This window comes from Pongo pygmaeus, chromosome 8 (genome assembly GCF_028885625.2).
Source record: "Pongo pygmaeus isolate AG05252 chromosome 8, NHGRI_mPonPyg2-v2.0_pri, whole genome shotgun sequence".
Taxonomy (NCBI): domain Eukaryota; kingdom Metazoa; phylum Chordata; class Mammalia; order Primates; family Hominidae; genus Pongo; species Pongo pygmaeus.
The window spans coordinates 81794669-81815761 of NC_072381.2; the positions used below are offsets into that span (position 1 = coordinate 81794669).

The 21093-nt window shown below is 35.8% G+C and overlaps 1 protein-coding gene across 1 annotated transcript; it reads right to left on the reverse strand.

The window, feature by feature from the left end:
* Positions 1 to 1741: 1741 nt before the first annotated feature.
* Positions 1742 to 18306, reverse strand: CDK1 (cyclin dependent kinase 1). Its single transcript, XM_054436038.2, has 8 exons — positions 18181 to 18306; positions 16470 to 16531; positions 11797 to 11953; positions 10872 to 10995; positions 8391 to 8561; positions 4543 to 4706; positions 4309 to 4450; positions 1742 to 2715 (listed from the first exon to the last, which is right to left on the reverse strand). Exons 2-8 carry the CDS (start codon positions 16504 to 16506, stop codon positions 2617 to 2619), a joined length of 894 nt encoding a protein of 297 aa, XP_054292013.1. The 5' UTR covers positions 16507 to 16531; positions 18181 to 18306; the 3' UTR covers positions 1742 to 2616.
* Between the last annotated feature and the right edge of the window lie 2787 nt (positions 18307 to 21093).

Here is a 21093-nt window from a genome sequence, read left to right on the forward strand (position 1 = left end):
TCTAGCCATCTTGTCCCAAACCCATTTAAACAATGCCCTCTACTCTCTTCCCTCCAAATCCCACACACGCCTTGGTCCACAATGCAAAATGAGTCTATGGTACTATGAAAACTCACTGACTCGTTTGAATATGGCAATTATTTAAACATGAATGAGACCGAAGGTGACATATGAACTAGTTTGCCAAAGGAACTAATGTTTAAAAAAAAAAAAAAAAAAAGTTCTACCTAACAGTTTTCAAGTCTCCTCAAGCGCTTTAAAATATTTTACTATAATTAAAAACTATTTCACCCTGTTAATCTATAGTCCCCAAAAGACCCTTTATTGGGCCATTTTATTAAATTCTCAAATACCATTTTTTCAAAAACTTTTAATTTATATATGCCATGCCCAAATAAATTAGTAAAGACTTCATTGCTGTGCTCACATATATGAAGCCTATACTGGTATATGTATGAAATATGCAGCTTTTTCCCCTCCACTAAAGAGTACAAACTCAAAGAGAAATAGAGTAACTTCAAAGATATTGCATGACGTCATTAAGTTTTAAGACAACTAAAACCAGATATAGGCCCCTAATGGTCAAACTCACCACTACTGATGACAATGGAATTCATCTAAATCAGTTTGGCGAGCTTTTGAAAAGATGCATTATTGGGATACATTTCCCAATTTTCAAAATCTGAATTCACGGTAGTGCCAGAATTAGCTTCTGGGTGTTTCTAGCACATAACAGACTTAAGGGTCACTGGCCTAGAGACAAGCTCCATTTTAAAATTAATCAGAAGTACCACAGCACAAACTAATTTAAAAATACATTTGAGATGAGGACGCAATTCGGTAGCTTTTCACCTAGTCACTGAAGTTGACATAGGATCAAAAGTAGGTCACTCATTAAAGCAAGTGATGACAGTGTCCTACCAGCTATCTCATTTCCCTGGTCTACCAAGTCAGTTCTAATTTAATGTATTATCAACTTTTCAGACACTTAGACTCTGTGGAGCAAGAGCGGTGAGGTTGCATGCTGTTTCTACATTATCTACAAGGCCCCAAACATTTGTATTACCCATGTATCTATATATTACTGAAAAAATAAATAAGTAAATAATTATATAGGATACACTAATAGTTTCTATTTTACACTGGGGTAGGAAAGGGGTTGGTGATTAATGCTGGTCGTAAATCACTAAAGGGTTGCAATCCACAATTTGCAAAACAGATCTAGTTCAATGTCTCACTTCACAGACAAGGAAACACAGACCTGTAGATATCCCATTATACCATCTCCAATCTTTAGTGTTACCTTTCATTTACCCAATACCTGCCATGCAATCCTAAATAACCCTCCACAATATAACCCCAAATGACTTACATTAATAGGCTCTACATTGTCTTACAACAAACTGGCTTCCACTAAAGACCACAGAACAGGACAACCAAACCACCAATCTTAAAAGGTCTCGCTGCTGAAGAAAGTGACACACACTTTCTTCTAAAGTGCAAAATTTCCAAGACAAGATGGATTAGATAGATCCCTCATTACACATCCAATTGAGTGTAAAAATCAGTAACCCAGGAATGCACATTCTAGCCCGTTAACGAGGAGGAAAAATAGAGGAGATATAGTTGGAAAAAGGACAGAAGTACACTAAAAAAGTAATAAAACTATTGTACACTTCTCTTGATTGCAGCAAATAATTCAAATTAGGCTGCTTATAGGTAAGAATCACAATGAGCAGCATTATTAGTTAAACAGTTTAATTCCCAAAGCTAGTAATTTTAGTTAAATATACATTAGAGCCTTTTTAGATGGCTACTAATAAACACTATGTCAAAATGTGTAGTTTTAAACTCAGACTCGAAAGCCAAGATAAGCAACTCCTTCAGTTATTACTCTGACCAAGGCATAAGAATTCACTTAGACAAAAAGCTTTCAAAACCTACCTAAAAATAGGATAGTTCATAAATTTTCAAAACTGTTCTTCCCTGTTGCGGACAGCCCTTGATCTTTGAAAGACTTAGCAAATTTTGGCATGCTCTCATGTTAGCTTTTTAAGTACTGACAACTCCTATAAATTTAGCATCATTTCTCAAATCTGTATAGTTTTCTCATTCCGAATGCTTAAACATTTAGGTCAAAAATTAAAATACCAGTAGAAAAATATTCATCTTTAGCCAGGTTGTATAGTTACAACATGGCAAGAAACTGATGAGAACATTTAAACATTCAGAGCATAAAAATACTTCAAAGCATTACGAAACTTGAACTTAGCATTTTCCTAAATTTTAGTAGTTCCAACTACAGGAAAATAAAACTGCCATAAGGACTGAGATGATTTAAGCCAACTCAAATTTTTTCCTGATTCCTGACATCAATATTATAGTTTTATTATAGTAACAAATAGTTGTTACAGTGAGACCTACACACATTTACAGAATTATATTTAAATTCATATAGAATATTTACATTTTTAAGTTATACTTTTGAAATTAGAAGACGAAGTACAGCTGAAGTTTGATAACAAAGAAATATATATAAGACAAAAATAGACAAGAGTTAACAATAAAAACAAAACTATCTGTTGATATAACATATGGAAACTTTTTGTCAGAAAGCTACATCTTCTTAATCTGATTGTCCAAATCATTAAAATATGGATGATTCAGTGCCATTTTGCCAGAAATTCGTTTGGCTGGATCATAGATTAACATTTTCTGGGAGAAAAAAGAAAAAGAGATATTTATTTAGGAAATAAACCATTTTTTTACAAAATCTCCATAGAACCTCAACTTTTCTAGCAATAAACCAAAACTAATACTTTCAGTGAATATCTATTAAATGAGCATTTCCATTAGTTTAACACACAAATGTCTCCTCCCCTACATTTCACCCTTGAGGTCTAGAATAACTTACTCCGTAAATCATAGATATTCTCAATAACCTCTTTTTGTTATCAATTATGGTAAGACTCAAGCATTCAGAAATAGCTTTAAAACTGAGACACAAATATAGGAAAGATGTCTAGTTAATTATATTTACACTGAGAATTAAACAGCCACCTGAGTTATTTACAACATTCTTGAAATGGCAATTAACTATGGCAGTTTCTGATGCAGCTTCCAACAAGTTCCAAATAAAACCCCCCACAGCATGATGTGTTATAAAAATAGCTAAAAATGAGTCACTAAACCAATTATAGTCACACAACTTAGTATGTTAGTTTACGCACCAGAAAAAGCTACATAAAGTTTAGGATTGATGTTAAATTTGATCTTTAAGAAATACTAAAATAAAATAAAATCAACAAGCACACTAGAGATTTTACTAACTAGTTACCATCTGAACTCTCATGTAACCAGCACCACACAAACTGCTTTGGATAAATCATGGTACTCAATTCCCACAGCTAAAAGTAGGTATTAGTGTCATTTTACAAATGAAGACATTGAGGCTCGAAGGGAAGTAACTTGTCCAAGTTCACAGAGCTAAGGAATAAAGCTCAAATTTGAAACCAAGTTTAATTTACAATAATGGTTCTCAACTGGGATAGACTTTGACCATCAGGAGACGGTTGGCAATATCTGGAGACACTTTTGGTTGTCCTAACTGTGAAGAGTATACTAATGGCATCTAGAGAGTAGAAGACAGTGACGACATGCCACTAAAGAAGCTATGATGCACAGAACAATGCCAGCAACAAAGATTTATCCACTCCAAGATATGTCAATTGTGGCTAGACTAAGGAATCTGATTTATAGTGTTTGATTTGGGGGAAATCTAAGCTTAATTTTGTGGCATAAGGAGTCTTTACACTCTGAAAGTAACCCGAAGACCAATGAGAAAATGTATACAATGGTATAGCAATAGATCCTTCTGATGGAGAAACTAGGTACAAAGTGCGAATAAAGCTTATTCAGAAGATGGCTTTAATAATTTAAAATATCAACCAATAAGAAAAACACTTACGTCTAGCATAAACTAAGAGGGCTCAGTAGTGACAAAAATGCTAGAAAGGAGAGCCACTACAATTCAGCAACTTAAAAAAAAAAATGTGTATTAATCCTGGCTTCTCCCTCAAAATGTCCATAGCTACCTGTCAGATAAAAAACAAAAACTAATGCTAAATCCTCCTCTCAAAGCCACTAGTGCCTCCTGATATCTAAAATGAAGCTAGTATAATACAATGTACATAACAGACACCTAGCTCAAAAATGTTAGTGTTCTTCCTATTTTCTAGGTAAAAGAAAGAACTGAATATATTCAGAATCATCAATAATTTGAAAGTCAGTATCAAGGGCACTCCTTACCGAGAGCAAATCCAAGCCATCTTCATCCAAGTTTTTGACATGGGATGCTAGGCTTCCTGGTTTCCATTTGGGAAATGTATTCTTATAGTCCTGTAAAGATTCCACTTCTGGCCACACTTCATTATTGGGAGTGCCCAAAGCTCTAAAAAACAGGGAAACAAAAATTTCTTAAAGCATAAATGTAATCTCATTGTTACATATATGTTACCTTTATTATCTGTTTTTAATAGCTACCTGAAAATCCTGAAGAGTTGATCAATTTCTGAATCCCCATGGAAAAGTGGTTTCTTAGTTGCTAGTTCAGCAAATATGGTGCCTATACTCCAAATGTCAACTGGAGTTGAGTAACGGGCTGACCCCAGCAATACTTCTGGAGATCTGTACCAGAGTGTTACTACCTATTAAAAAGCAAATTTTTACAATGAATAAATGTGGTGCATAAAATTACCTACACTTGAACATTTATATTTTTATTAGGGCTGTCCTTTAAAGGTTGTATGACTGCCACCAATAATATTGTTTAAGTCAATTAAAGGTACACAAAATTGAAGATAAATATTTCATTTCTAAGTTCTATTCATTAGAAGACAAAACAGATAAAAGCATAATAAATATTTTTTTGCTTTTCAAATCACTAAAGATCAAGAGTTATACAGCCTTATCTTCCCCCCACTGAAAAACCAAACCCATTGATAATAGATTTGGGGTGACACTGAACAAAGTGCATGTACTGCTTACTTGCTAAGATGGTACTAACAGTACCATTATAACATGAATAAGAAACACAAGAAAGAAGTAAAGGGCATCCAAATTGCAAAGGAAGAAGTCAAATTGTCCCTGTGTGCAGAGATGATCTTATATATAGAAAAACTTAAAAGACTCCACCAAAAACTCTTAGAACTGATTAACAAAGTTGCAGTATACAAAATCAAAATCAGCATAAAAAATTAATAGTTTCTATACACCAATAACAAACTAGCTGAAAAATACATCAAGAAAGCAATCTAATGTACAATAGGTACAAAAATCCTAGGAATAAATTTAACCAAGGAGATGTATAATCTCTACACTAAAAAGTATAAAACATTGAAGAAAAAAATTTAGGAAGATACAAAAAAAGAAAGGACATCCCATGTTCATGAACTGGAAGAATTAATATAAAAATGACTATATTACCACCCAATGCAATCTACAAATTCAGTGCAATCTCCATCAAAATACCAAGGACATTCTTCACAGAAATAAAAAGAAATCCTAAAATTCATATAGAACCAAAAAAAGACCCACAATAGCTAAACGAATCCTGAGCAAAAACAACAAAGCTGAAGGCATCATACCACCTGACTTCAAAAATGTATTACAAAGCTATAGTAACCAAAACATCATGATATTAGCATTAAAAAAGACGCATAGACTAACAGAACAAAATAGAGAATCCAGAAATAAATCCATGTATTTACAGTCAACTCATTTTTGAGAAATATGACAAGAACATTCACTAAGGAAAAGCCAATCTCTTCAATAAAAGGTGCCAGAAAAACTGGATAATCCATATGCAGAACAATGAAACTAAACCCCTATATCTAACCATACACAAAAATCAACTCAAAATGGATTAAATAAGACCTTAAACTATGAAACCACTGGAAGAAAACAGGGGAAACACTGTTATTGATATTGATCTGGACAAAAATCATATGGATAAGACCTCAAAAGCTCAAGCAACAATATCAAAAATAGACAAATGAGGCCAGGTGCAGCAGCTCATGCCTATAATCCCAACACTTTGGGAGGCCAAAGCGGAGGATTGCATGAGCCCAGGAGTTCGAGAACAGTCTGGGAAATATGCTGACAGCCCCGTCTCTAAAAAATTTAAAAACTAGCCTAGCACGGTGGTGCACGCCTGTGTATGGGCCCAATTACTCAGGAGGCTGACGTGGGAGGATCACTAGAGCCCAGGAGGTTGAGATTGCAGTAAGCCCTGTTCACGCCACTGCATTCCAGCATGGGTGACAGAGAAAGACCCTGTCTCAGCAAGAACAAATAGACAAACAGGATTATATCGAACTAAAAAGCTTCTGCACAGCAAAAGAAACCACAGAATGAACAGAATAACAGAATAACGCGACTACTTGCAGAATGGGAGAAATTACTTGCAAATCATTCATACAACAAAGAATTAACATTCAGAATAAAAAAAAATAGTAAGAATCCAATTTTAAAAATGGTCAAACGATCTGAATAAAACTTTCTCAAAAGACATACAAATGACCAGCAAGTATATGAAAAAGTGCTCAACATCACTATTCATCAGGGAAATGCAAATCAAAACCACAATGAGCTATCACACCCCAGTTAGAGTAATTATCATCAAAAGACAAAAAATAAATGCTGACAAGGATGCAGAGAAAGGGCAACTTTTACGCACTGTTGGTGGGCTCTTAAATTAGTAGAGCCATCATGAAAAACTGTTTAGAGGATCCTCAAAAAACTACAAACTAGAACTACCATATAATTTTGCAATCCCACTGCTATGGGTATATGTCCAAAATAAATAAAATCAATTATGTCAAAGAGATATCTGCACTCCCATGTTCACTGAAGCACTATTCACAATAGTCAAGATACAGAATCAACCTATGTTTCCATCAACAGATAAAGAAAATGTGGTGTATACATACACACATACAGAAAATGTAGTGTACACACACATACATGCACGTGCACACAATGGAATACTAGAATACTACTCAGCCATAAAAAGAATGAAATCCTGTCATTTATGACAACAAGGATGAGCCATGAAATAAGCCAGGCACAGAAGGATAAATACCACATGTTTTCACTCATATTTGAAAACGTAAAAAGTTGATCTAATGGCCATAGAGTGGAATAGTGGTTATTCAGGGCTTAGACGAGGAAGATAGAGATAAGTTGGTTTACAGATACAATTACAGCTCAATAGGAAAAATAAGCTCTAGTGTTCTATAGCACTGTAAGCTGACTACAGTTACCAATAATTTACTGTAAATTTTCAAATAGCCCGAACAAAGAATTTTGAATGTTCCCAACAAAAAGAAATAATAAATGCTTGGGGTAATGGATATGCTAACTACCCCAATTTAATCAATACACATTGCATACATGTATCCAAATATCACACTGTACCCCATAAATATGTATAATAATGTGTCAATAAAAAACGATTTTTAATTTAAAAAACATGAATAAGTCAAACAACAGCTTATTAGTGATCTAGAACTAACCAACCATTTTAGTATATTTATCATATGGTAAAAATATTGCCTCTTAGAACAAAGCTAATGAGGTCAATAGCATTTGTTTAAGACAAAGAAAACAAAATAATCTTAGTTTATTTATATAGCCATGTAAAAAAATGATAAAAAGAGCTAACAAACAGCCAAGACATCTAATTACATGAGCACTGTTACTAGTTTTGATCTGGAGACAGTCTTTGGGTCAAGGGTAGACAACTCCACAGAAGACAGCTTTTCAATAATCCTTTACTATACAATGTTCCCTTCTCTGCAGAAACACTAAATGCCAAGTCAGCAATATAACACAGATCAAACATAAATTATAGTTAGTAATTCCTAAATGTATCACAAATAATGTACCTTAAGGAACAAAACCTGTCTTTGAATCAATCTGACTATAATCAGGGAGGGTTCAGTCAGGAGACAGAAACCAAGGTGGTGATTTGAATGGGGAAAGTTTAATATAAAGAATTAAAGTACAACAAAGGATGGGAATGATGTAAATAAATAAAGTAAAAAATAATGAGAATGTAAAAACTGTAGCTAGGAAAACCCCTTCCTCCTGCCATGTCCCTCTAGTACCCTCTACCTTAACAACATAGCAGCTGGTAAAGAAAAAATACTTAAAGGCTTCAGTTCCATTTTCACATAGCATGCAATGAACTTGGAGCTGAGAGGCAATAAATTGATACTGGCACAGAGTAGATATCTTTTATTGAGTTATTTCTTGACTTTCACAAATACAGAAAATAATCCAGCAATCACACACATTCAAAAGCCATCAAAAACCACTATTCCACTTACCTCATGTGTATATACTCTAATAGGTATTCCAAAAGCTCTGGCAAGGCCAAAATCAGCCAGTTTAATTGTTCCTTTGTCATCAATCAAGAGATTTTGAGGTTTTAAGTCTCTGTGAAGAACTCTTCTAGAGTGACAAAACACAATCCCCTGTAGGATTTGGTATAAATAACTCTGGAAAAAGCAAGTAAAAGTTAGAAACTTAAGCAAAGTACATGATTTTCTAAATAATCTGTTTCAAAGACAAAAAATTAGGATGCAGAGAAATAATTACTAGAGCTTTCAGGCCATTTTAGGCTAATAAGCATTTGTGGGTGGGAAGCCCATTTATATACAACATCACATTTGTATACCTAAGAAAAGGATCTTCACCTTATAGACATATCTATAGTCATGTGAACACATTTAGTCTTTAAAAATTGTTGGTCCCCGATCCTTAAATTACAAATTGGTTTTCTACACAGAAGCCTCTTGATTTTTCTTCTATATACCGCTACCAACTCTATTTTGTATCTTCAATACAGTTGGCCTTTTCTTTCATTTTTACATATTCATTTCCTTCTTGAAAAAATTAGATTCTAAAAGTGATGGCAAAGCTATTATGATTATATATTTCAATGGATAAAATTATCATAAAATGCTGCTTAGTTCAGAGAAAAGTGCTTTACAAGACATTTGTTGCCAAAGACAATGTCATTGACATCTGAAGTAGCATGGATATTACAAAAACAAAGTACACAGAAAAATGACTTACAGTTTGAAATTGGAAAGTAATACAGATGCTCCATCTTAGAGGGACAAGTGGTGTTCAAAAAACAAAACAAAACGGATGCTCCATCTGGATAAACTCATTCTAAGTTGAAAATACCTTGTCGAAATGCATTGAACACACCTAACCTACCAAACGTAGCTAAGCGTAGCCCACCTTAATTGTGCTCAAAACACTTACATTAGCATATAGTTGGAAGTGTTGAATACCTCGTTATTTATTGAATACTGTACTGAAAGTGAAAAAACAGAATGGTTGTATGGGTAAATGAAGTATAGTTTCTAGTGAATGTGCATCATTTCTGCTTCATTGTAAAACTGAAAAATTGTAAGTAAAACCATTGTTGCCTGTACATAAAACCAGTTAGAACAACTGGCTAGCCATTTGGAAAAAGATAAAGCTGAATCTGTATCCCAGTTTTTAAGTCAAAATAAATCTTAAACCATACAGAATTTAAGACAAAAAAATATGTGTGGAAGACAGGACTTACTAAAACTACCAGAAAAATACTGACATGTATTATTCTAATACATTCGATCTTTGAGTGAGGAAGACTTAAGCAACACATAAAAGCAGAAAGTCCAAAAGTCATGCAAGATTGTTAAAGAACGTATTCTAATGAAAATATAGTAGAGAATAGGCATAGGCGGTTTATAATAGCTAAATATGAAGTGTTAAATTGTCATGAAATAGAAAATTAAAACAATCTTAATATGCCTTTTTCACATAGTTAAAAGATTGATAAAACCAAGTTTTGGCAATGATGTACTAAAACAATAAGTATTACACACCATGAGTATTTAAGAGTAAATTGCTACAAGTTTTTTAGAGGGCAACCGGCAATATCTATCAAAATGTAATAAACATCTTCAATCCATCATTCCCACTCTAAAAATTTATCCTGTAAAGTTGCATACAAAGATAAATATCTATAAGGACATTCAGTGTAGTACTGTTAATAAGAGCAATAATAACCAAGTTGGAAAATAATTTAAATGTTCATCAATATGGAAGTGGTTTAAATAATTATATCAAAAATGTAAATAGACATAGGTAGATCTACGTCTTGATAATGTTTTACACAAAAACGGGAAAATATGTGTATATATATATATATATATATATACACACACATGCAAATAAGTCCATCTTGTGTAAAAAAAAAAATCTTTATATACATACAAAGTGAACATACATACAAGTATAAGATTACAAATAAAACTAACAACAGCGCTACCTCTGCAGAGTGGTTTGGTAGAACCGGTGCAAGAATAAGACACTTTTATATACTTCAGTACTTAAAACTATACAATTTTATAATTTAACTGAAATATAATAAATGTCTACAATAAATTGACCAAAACATATTCAAAACTGGAATAAAACACCTACAACCACCACTCTGCCCTAGGCTTTCATTACTTTGTTTTACATGTATCTGACAGCCAAAGAAAGACCAGACTACCCTAGCTTCCAACAATACTTACCAGTTCTATGTTATCTCAGGCACTACTTTTTACTTACTAGAAACACTATCTGGTAATAACATGGGTAACTCTAACCCGTATAAACTAACCATGAGGGAGAAAAATGAAATACTTTTTCTTATTCTAACACTTTTTCCAAGCGTATTCCCACAAAATGCAGGGACTTCTATATATAGTCCCTTTATATCCACAGTGCATAAATATTAATAAAATTAGTTAAGCTTTTACCTTAACAAGTGAAGAATCCATGTACTGACCAGGAGGGATAGAATCCAAGTATTTCTTCAGATCCATGGAAAGAAACTCAAAGATGAGATATAACCTGGAATCCTGCATAAGCACATCCTGAAGACTGGGAAAAAAAAATATATGAGAGAAGAATCCAGCAAACATTTTTGACCTCTGTTTCACAAAATAAAACTCCTTCCATAATTTCAGTTGCTATAATAAAAACTGGGGAAGACGCAGTAGCTTCCCTAATGGAAGAGACTCAAAACTCAAATTTAAGAAAGGAATCTCAGGGCAACTATTTAAAATTAAGCCTTGTATAGGAGGTGCTTATTTATAAGGAGCCTGTATTCAAAAAGAACATATCTAGGTTGGCTACTACTTGCTGAGAGCTTATTTTTTCATTGAAGTGAATTATACAAATAAATTTTAAAGTGGTGTCTGACCTTAAAAGCTACTTCCAATCTCTAGCCCCAGCCAAGTACAATTAGATTTTAACTTGGACTGTTAGGAAGACAGCTCTCCAAACACACCCAATGCAAATACTTTAAGGGAAAAAAATCTTTTTCATTTGACCTAGCTACTTTTCTTAAGACTCTAACTAAAGGGTCTTCAGGAACTAGAGCTCCCCAAGTAGGAGAAAGTTGACAAAGCTCTATGAAAAGGGCTTTACTCCCATGGCCAATTTACCTTGCTTTTCCGGGCCCAAATATTAATCTACATCACCAAGCTCCTCCAACTCTGTTCCTGCTTTAACAGCCTGTTCTCTTTTACATATGTGTGGCATTCTCAACTAACAAAAATAGGGTTCTAGTACACTCAGTAAGGCTAGACCAAGAAATTAAGCAAATGTAGATTTCCAAGTTGAAATTTATATTTGAAATAGCATGCAGAAAATGGCTTACATTCAGATATTATAACATACCTGACTATATTTGGATGACGAAGTTCTTTTAATAGAGAAATTTCCCGAATTGCAGTACTAGGAACCCCTTCCTCTTCACTTTCTAGTCTGATTTTTTTCATGGCTACCACTTGACCTGTAGTTTTGTGTCTACCCTTATACACAACTCCATAGGTACCTGAAACAAAGTAAATAATATGCTGTGTGACACACCCCACAAACTAAAGATCTTTTTTTTTTTTTTCTTATGGCAGGGTCTTGTTCTCTTGTCCAGGTTGGAGTGCAGTGGGTCAATCAAGGCTCACTACAACCTCCACCTCCCGGGCTCAACGGATCCTCCCACGGCAGCCTCCCAAGTAGCTGGGACTACAGGCACATGCCACCACACTCGGCTAATTTTTGTCTTTTTGGTAGAGATGGGGTTTCACCATGATGCCAGGCTGGTATGGAACTCGTGAGCTCAAGCAATCTACCTGCCTCGCCATCCCAAAGTGCTGAGATTACAGGCGTGAGCCACCGTATCTGGTCAAACTAAAGGATTTTAAGATCATTGAATCCCATAAGGGTCACATGATAGAAATGTCTGGTGTGGCCATATGGGAAGTATCTTACTCATACCCTCATTGCTTCCAAAAAGAAATTGAGAGTAACTACAATCTGTATGGCTTAAAAATAAAATTCATGTAGTCATCACAAGTTTTCTATACATCTAAATTACCATTAATGTTCCAGCATATTTTACAGAACAAAATAGATCATTTGCAAATTAAAATTAACCTTCTGTCAATATCCTACCCTGCAACAAAGTAGGCATAAAATATAGTGTAAAAATTTGGGCTCAAGAAATATTACTGATAAGAGTCATTATGACACTTTCAGAAAATACTGTAGAGCGCTTTATGCTTTTCAAAACACTTTTATCTGTATCTCAAAATACAGTCAACAGTCCTCATTCTCAAAAGAATGGAGAAAAAAGACCAGGTGTTTCTGTATTAAACCTAATAAAGCACATTGTATGTACTACATATTAGGAAAGCCTCACACCCATTTGCAAGTTGATGAAAATACTGATTTCGATATATGGGCTTCAGGTAATGAGCAACAATATCAATTATAAGGGATAGCAGGGAGGGAGGAGGTGGATACAGGGAATGAAATGGCAATAAGGGAGAAGACTGGCTAAAATGCGTCATATACGTGGCTGAATTCCCTAGATAAGTCTTTTTAAACTCGAGTTGGAGTTTAGGGAGGTCCTGAACCCCTTAAGTACACACAAAATTTTGCTGAATAGCTTGCTTTCCATGGCATTGGTTTAACTTCAAAAGTGATCAGAGTGCACTGTTCTAGGAAGAAGGCCTCTTCTATAGCTTTTATGAGTTTCTCTGAAGGTAGCAATATTTAAAAAAAGGCTAACAACCAACAAATTACCAACTGCTTAGTTAGAATATTAAGCAGTTTGAGCAGTAGCAAATTGATGCTACTTCAGCTTAATTTTTTTGACAGAACCTCTATACAAAAGTCTATGTTTTATTAAATACTGGTGTCATTTTAAAACTATAAACTGACATGAGTCATTTTATACTATTTTGATTAAACTGTGGATTAATGTGTAACTTTTTGATAACCAAAATTACTCTACATTAAAGGAGAATTGACTATATTTAATCCTCACAGCCATCCTTAAAAGTAGGCAACCTTCATATACTCAAAATCTACATTTTTTTGGATGTAAATTCAGCTCTCATTAAACACAAAAAGTAGGTAAACCAGTAGCACAATCATCTGGCATACTGTTTAAGTGATCTCAGGAAAATTGGTCACTTGCATAATATAGTCACATAAGCAGTTAATGGTAAGTTCAGAACTAATTTTTTTTCTAGCATCCTTTCTTCTCCCTCAAGTGTACAATCTCATCTAATCCTAAATAATTTTTAGAATTAACAATTAACCAGTGGCCAACACTCAATGTGTTGAATTTTAGAGATAATATCACTTCTCACTGAACTACTGGAAGAGGGGTTAAACAAAGCAGAACTATTCTATTGGTTAATCATCCAAAATTATTTTTGAAATACATGGCATATGCTCCAAAATGAACTAAGAATTCTAAAGATAGAAATACTCTAGTGTATTTAACTAAGTATAAATAACTAAGGAGGCAAAAATCATTAACACAGGTAAGCCTAGAAGGAGATCAGTCTAAATCTAATGGAAGATTTATCCCAGGAAACAAAAAGAAACAAAAGAAAAATATGTAGGATATGATCAAGTTATGGAGGCCCTTAAGCAGCAAACCTTCATTAAGCAAGTATTTATCAAATGCCTACGAAATGCCAGGTAAGGTTCCACCATCATGGATACAGCTACTCTATGATCCAAAAAGACATTTTCTTAAGACAGGAAGGAGTTCAAAGATTAGTATCACAACACTCAGATTTCTGTAATTCAGAAGAAACCAGAGAACAATTTTTGTAATATTTAAAATAGTAAAGTCTGGATGTATTTAAGAAATGAATTAGGCTGTCAAGACTCACTGTCAAGTGAGATAAAAGGCAGAGACTGTTCTAAATCAGAATGTCAATGAAAAAAATAAAAAATAATGCTAACATACATACAGATAATAAAGTAAACATGACAAAACACCAACATCTTGGTAAAAATATTACAGGTTCATTGCATAAATCTTTCAATATAGATTTGGAGATGTTCAAAATGAAAAGTTGAGGGGAAAAAATATAACTTTTAAAGTAGTATTTTAATACTAGACTTTAACCAGATACCTGGCAGAACCAAAAGAAAATTCTGTGTGGATCATGTAGGCCTCCATTTATTTCCAAAAGTTCCTTTTTCCAAAACAATACCCAGCACATAATCCAAAACAATCAGGCATTGGAGTAGAAACGACAATGCAAGCCAGAAAAAGAAACAACAGTGTTCAGAACAACAAACCAGGAAAACAGATGTTACTATTATCTATTTGGCTATCTCCTGTGGGTTGGGCAGTACTGATAGGCAGTGGGCAAACAGTTGTGAACAAGACAAAAACCCCAGCCCTCAAGGATCCTATGGCATAATAATTAAAATGGATATTAAGCATGATGCAAAGGGAACTACAAAATGCTCTTGGACTAGAGGAGGAGATAAAAAATGAAGCCAGTAGAGACTGGCCTCCAGGTAGAAAGAACAGCCATTGCCAAAACTCATAGGCCAAATCACAGGATACATTTGAGGACATCACAGAAATCCAAATTAGAGTTGAGTGGCATTAGATGAAGCTGCTAAAGAGACAGTTTTGGAGACAGTGTTCATAGTAATAATACAATGTTCAAACGATAAACATTTGAAGGTTTTCTGAGTTAAAGCACTCATAACAAATGCCTTCCATAATATTGTTCAGTTGAATCATATCTTTCATGTTAAGTCCAATTATCACCATTTGCAGAGGCAGAAACTGAGATCCAGAAAAGTTAAGAGGGTTTACCACTGTCACACTGCTAGAAATAAAGAATGGGAGTCTTATGATTTACATGTATGTAATGGATTAAATTTAAAATTACATTCTTTTAACTGCTCTTATTTATAGTAGCAATTAAAGTACTTTTCTCAGAAGTCAAATCTGTAGTCTCCTGTATGTTTGGAGTTCTATCATCTTAAAGAAAAATATATTTATACTTTAAGAAGGTCTCTTTTTATGCCAAACTAAAATCAACACAAATTCTCTGGGAATTTAAGAAACACACTACAAAGCATTAGACATAACTAATCACATATTTTTAATTCAGCAGCAAAATTTGTTTAGCAGAATGGGTATGAGGTATTTAAGTGATTTTAAAAAAAAAAAATATATATATATATATACACACACACACACACACACACACACACCTCCAATCGAACACCACACTAACTTGTCACTCCTATTCCACTAAATTCCCTCCAGTATTCCCCCTTGTTTTTCACTATTTCCTGTCATGTGGGGTCTTTGATCACATTAAAAATATAGTTGAGAATTTTCTTCTGGCAGAACCTATATAAACTGGATTCTATTAGCAAATTATTTTGTACCTGGAGAATTGAGAATGTTCTGCTGGAGTCGAGGAACAGGCGAAGGGATATACCCCTCATTTGTGCCATATATAGATCTAAACATTCCTTCAAGTACCACAGAAAGGGAATGATTATATACACAAGTTATAATTTTAGAATAGCTTAAACATGTACATATGACAGGTCATTTATACTTAGGGTAACTAAATAAAATTAGGTTAAGTCAATTATTGTAACCAGTCTATAAAGTCTGGATAAAAATATTTATCATCCTAAAAATAAATGAAAGAGACTAAAAATATATTATGAAGTTAGTATAATTCTGCAGCCCTAACCTCTGCCCCTCAACACATGTGCAAGTTATCAATAGTGTCTTCAAAATACAAGTACTACTATAAGTGTTTAGTATCAGAAGACTGTAAGACTATGGGGGTGAGGGGAAGGGTCATTAGGGATTCGGTAATTTCGATTCTCTTGAAATGTGAACAAATTTGCGTTTATTAAGTAAAGAACATATGTTAATGCACACTGGTACTACAAGACATCTTAATGGTTGAATTTTAATAAATATTTAAATGTGTTCATATTACAGAAGTTGTAGCATTGTTAAATCATTCCAAAAAATTTATTTTACTAAAACCACTCACCTTCTCCAATTTTCTCTATTTTGGTATAATCTTCCATAGTTAGTCAATGGGTATAGCAGATCCTAAAATGAAGGAAAAACTGACTTAATTACGAGCCACTAACTCGAGTAGTTTTAAGCATTAATGAAACACTATATGTAAAGCATTTTCCACAGTGCCTACTGCAGCATAAGTATTCCACAAATATTAATTACATTCAAACAATATTTACAAGGGTAAGGACTCCTACAATAACTTTCCATCCTTCTTGACTCCTGAGACATTGGAAACGTGTATATTCTATACTAGTGTAGTATTTAGCTTCTTCCAATCAAAATAACCCTCAAATTCAGGTATCAACTTGTCTATTCTTTCTAAACAAAAACCAGAATTACGTTCCCTTTTTGTGACACTTTAAAGTAGTACCTGCGTGTGCCAAAGTTATACCCAAATATTTCAACAAATTTATACCGCTTTATGATATTCCTAATTTTATTCAAAACACTATTTTTTAAAGTTATGAGGACAGAACTAAAATGTGTTCAGACTGTTCATTAGGAAAATTTTGTTTAAAGCGACAGAAACATTTTAAGTGTTTACAGTTGCCTAAAATGTGTTCAGACTGTTCATTAGGAAAATTTTGTTTAAAGCGACAGAAACATTTTAAGTGTTTACAGTTGCCCACGTGACAATTTTAATCTTTTTCCTCTGCTTGCTGAGGTCACAAACATGCTCAAGATTTTCAAGGTACTTTTTCCAACAGTAGGAAATATCACTTAAGCACCCTAAAACAAAAGAATGAAAAGTACAATTCCACAGATACAATTCTAATTATAACCTACACAATGTCAAGGACTAAGCAGAAAAACTGTATACTTGAATCACAATGAATGGGTTTAAAAAAAAAAAAAGAGCTGACAACCAGAAGTTCAAGACTTCCTCTGAAGTTTGCCAATGAAACGTCAGAACTCCAGGCATAATTACCTAGATTTTTCTAACACTCATCACTGATGATAAAATCATTTATAAAGCACACTCGGAGTAGACCTTTAAGTTCTATTTCTCACATTCATCTTCAAAGAAAAATCAATCCAGAAAGAAGCAGAGATGTATCTTTTTAAATGAAAAAAAACTGCACTACACTGCTCATGAGAGTTAAGTGCCTGGGCTGAGTGTTCTTAACAGCTCCAGGTGGGCCGGGGTCGTGGGCAGAGCAAGCCCGAGAAGGCCCACGAGTTCCGGGATCGGTTTCTCTGGGCGGCCTGGCTCTAGGGACCCGCGCCTGTACCTGGCCCAGGTGCGGTCCCGCTTTCCCACCCCCGAGGCAGGATGGCAGGGCGCGCAGGGGCCGGGCCCAGGAAAGAGCCTGCCACTCCGCAGGCGCTCAGCGTGGGGGAGCGGATTTTGCTTCAATCAAGACCCGAAAGCCTCTTCAGACAGTTCCTGAGAACAGCCGACCTCGACTCATGACTGCAGCCCCGAACCCCCACCCGCACGCCGCCTAACCCCGCCAGGCTGGGCTCCCATAGCCTCCCTCTAAAGCCAGCCCAGTGTGGCTCACACGCCCAGGCCCAGGCGAAGGCCCTGCCCACCGCCCCCCGAGGCCCAGCCGAGCCCCGCGCAGATCCCTGCCCCCCAGTCCGGCCTTCTTAGAGGACCCCGTTCCTCAATACTCGCCCTCCGAGGCCCCCGGGCCGTCCCCTAGACACGACCCTGACCCCAGCCACTGTACCCGGCTTATTATTCCGCGGCGGCCGCAGCGGCAGCTACAATAACCGCGTCGCTCTCCGCCCAACTTCCAAGAGCCAGCTTTGAAGCCAAGTGCGAGCAGTTTCAAACTCACCGCGCTAAAGGGCCCCGGATTCACCAATCGGGTAGCCCGTAGACTTTCAAAGCAGCCAATCAGAGCCCAGCTACGCTGGGCAGGCCTTCCCGGGTGGCTAGAGCGCGAAAGATAGAGGAAAGGGCGGCTAGAGAAAAAGCAGGAGGGCGGGCGCCAACTGAGTGCGAGCGCAAGCGCTCTCCTCCAGCCGGGAGAGTGTCGTCCTACTGTTTCTAGTCAGCGGAGCAGGAAGCTACTGTTCGCTCCGTTCTTCTTTTAAATTTTTTCTCCCAGCATTGGCACAGTTCAAATTTATTGTACTCAAAATAGCTCATCAAAAAAGTGATATTGTGTTTACATCGAGATTCCATTACTTTCACTTGTAATACTTAGGGTTAGGAGTGTATAGTTATGTTTTTCTAAATGCGTGATTTGCGGGCTGGCTTCAAAGAGCACATTTCAGTGACCTTAAGAAGGAAATGGAAAACCCAAAAGACCGCCTCAAAAATGTAAAGGAAAATTTATTATTTATATCGCTGTGCTTTGTTTCTACCTCATTTTTGAATTTAATATTAAATTATTTTATTATTTACATTTTGTTTATTATACAATTAAAAACATTTGAAATGTTTTAAATTTTAAAATATTTTCACATCAGAATTTTAAATATATATAGAGAGGCATGTATTTAGAGACTGGGTCTCATTATGTTGCGCATGCTGGCCTCCAAATCCTGGGCTCAAGCAATCGGCCTCAGCCTCCAGCACAGCTGCGACTACAGGCACTCGCCACCATGCCTGGCTTAAATATTATTAAAACACAAAAATTCACAATTCTATGAGGGGAGAAAAAGAGGCTTAAATTATGCTTTGAATAATCCAATGTCGAAAACTCTGTCTTCATTGCCATCCACAATATCCTTAAGAGAGATTTCTGCACTTACTGCAGTTAATTTTTTTTTTTCCTTTTTCTTGTTCTTTCCTTCTTTCTCTCTTTCTTTCTTACTTTTTTTTTTTTTCCTGTTTGTTTGCAGAGACGATGTCTCCTTATGTTGCCCTAGCTGGTCTCCAACTCCTAGGCTCCAGCAATCCTCCTGCTTTGGCCTCCCAAAGTGCCGGGATTACAGGTGTGAGCCACCAGCCCAACCTAAACATCATTCTAAAATCTTTTTAAAATAAACAAATAGAACAGTAAAACAGAGCTAGAGATAATAGAAGTCCATTTTAAGGATTTCTGGTTGCATTGATCCTAATGGGACATAGGACAAAGATTGATTACCACATCCACTACAAGTATGTATTAGAAGACCCAAATTAGGATATGGAATGGAACTTCCTTACCCTTGTGATATAGAGTATATCACATGCATTTAAGTGTTTAACACCTTTTAACACAATGAGCTGCATCTATCGTCTGGTGTTATACTTTGCATCTGGCTCAACCTTGACAATTTTTGTTCCTAGGCGACAGAGGCAGAGTATTTGGGAGTCATGGTGTAGGCAGGAATTTAAGAACTCCTGCTGGAGCCTAATCACTTTTAAAACTTATGTTTAAAATCCAAACTTCATTTTTTAAATGAAAACTGACTGCCCCAGAGAAGTGCTCTAGGGAACCAGGCTGTTCTGTGCAGGTTATGGTACTGGTTTTAATTAATTTTAATATGTCTTTCTCTTTGAGAGGCTTAAGCAAGGAATTCAACTTCTATATCATCTAAAAACGGCAACTAATTCATTATATCCATTTTACCTTTAACATAAAGAAGACCACAAGCTTCCACAGCTGTGATGCTAAGTGTATCAATTTAACTCAATCATCTTTCTTTATAAAGTTTCAGAGGTTATTGTAAATCCATGCTATCATCTTGGCAAATACAGTTTATTACCCTTTGGGCCAACTTCTATGTAGTATCTCCAAAGTGCAACACTGTGCTTCATAGATACAAAAATGAATAAGATACAGTTACCGCTGGAGGTGTTGAGGGTAGGGGAGCAGGATGATTATTGAGAATTCTCTTCTGGTACTTACCTTGTAACTTATGTTATAGGGCGATGTGAGAACCCAGAGGAGGAAACTGCTAATGCTAGCAGAAGTGACATTTGAACAAAGGCTGGGGAAAGAATTGTGGAGTGGGCCTTCCAAACAGAGGAAATTGTATGAGTAAAGCACAGAGGCCGGAAAGTCAACCCAGGTAATTCAGGGTGCCCCTCATGGTAGAATGCAGGGAGTACTGCATCCTGTGATGTTAAAGTCAGAGAAGGGAGTTTACAGTCAGAATCCTGATGAGCACTGAACACTGTTCCAAAGGATCTGAGCAGGAGAGGTACACACAGCCTTGGAACCATATTTTAGGAAAACTACCCTAGAGGTGGTATTAAAAAAAAAAAAAAAAACTGCAGAGGAGAGCAGGGGAAGGTATGTGCTCTGAAAAATTTCATATTTGTATTTTGGTAAACTCCATTTTGGAAGGAAAAGAAAAGATCAGTTGGTATTGCACATAAGTCTTTTTGGTTTTGTTTCTTATATTTAAGTGTTTCTATGGTCTGAATGTTTGTTGTCCCCCCACCCCCCTAATTCATATGTTGAAGGCCTCACCCCACTGGGATGGTGTTTGGAGATGGGGCTTTGGGAGATAATTAGGTTTAGATGAGGACATGAGGGTGGGGCCCTCGTGATGGGATTCGTGCTCTTATAAGAAGAGATACTGAAGAGCTTGGTAGCTCTCATGTGAGGTTAGAATGAGAAGGCACCTGTCAGTGAGGAAGTCAGCTCTTCCCAGAACCTGATGTTGCCCACCCTCTGAACTTGCACTCTGAGCCTCCAGAA

Coding starts and splice junctions, on each gene's coding strand:
- CDK1 (XM_054436038.2), bottom strand. CDS start 16,506: ATGGAAGATTATACCAAAATAGAGAAAATTGGAGAAG. Junction 10,996..11,796: donor CGTCATCCAAATATAGTCAG/GTATGTTATAAT, acceptor TTTTTTTCCCAG/TCTTCAGGATGTGCTTATGC. Junction 4,451..4,542: donor CAACTCTTCAGGATTTTCAG/GTAGCTATTAAA, acceptor CCTGTTTTTTAG/AGCTTTGGGCACTCCCAATA.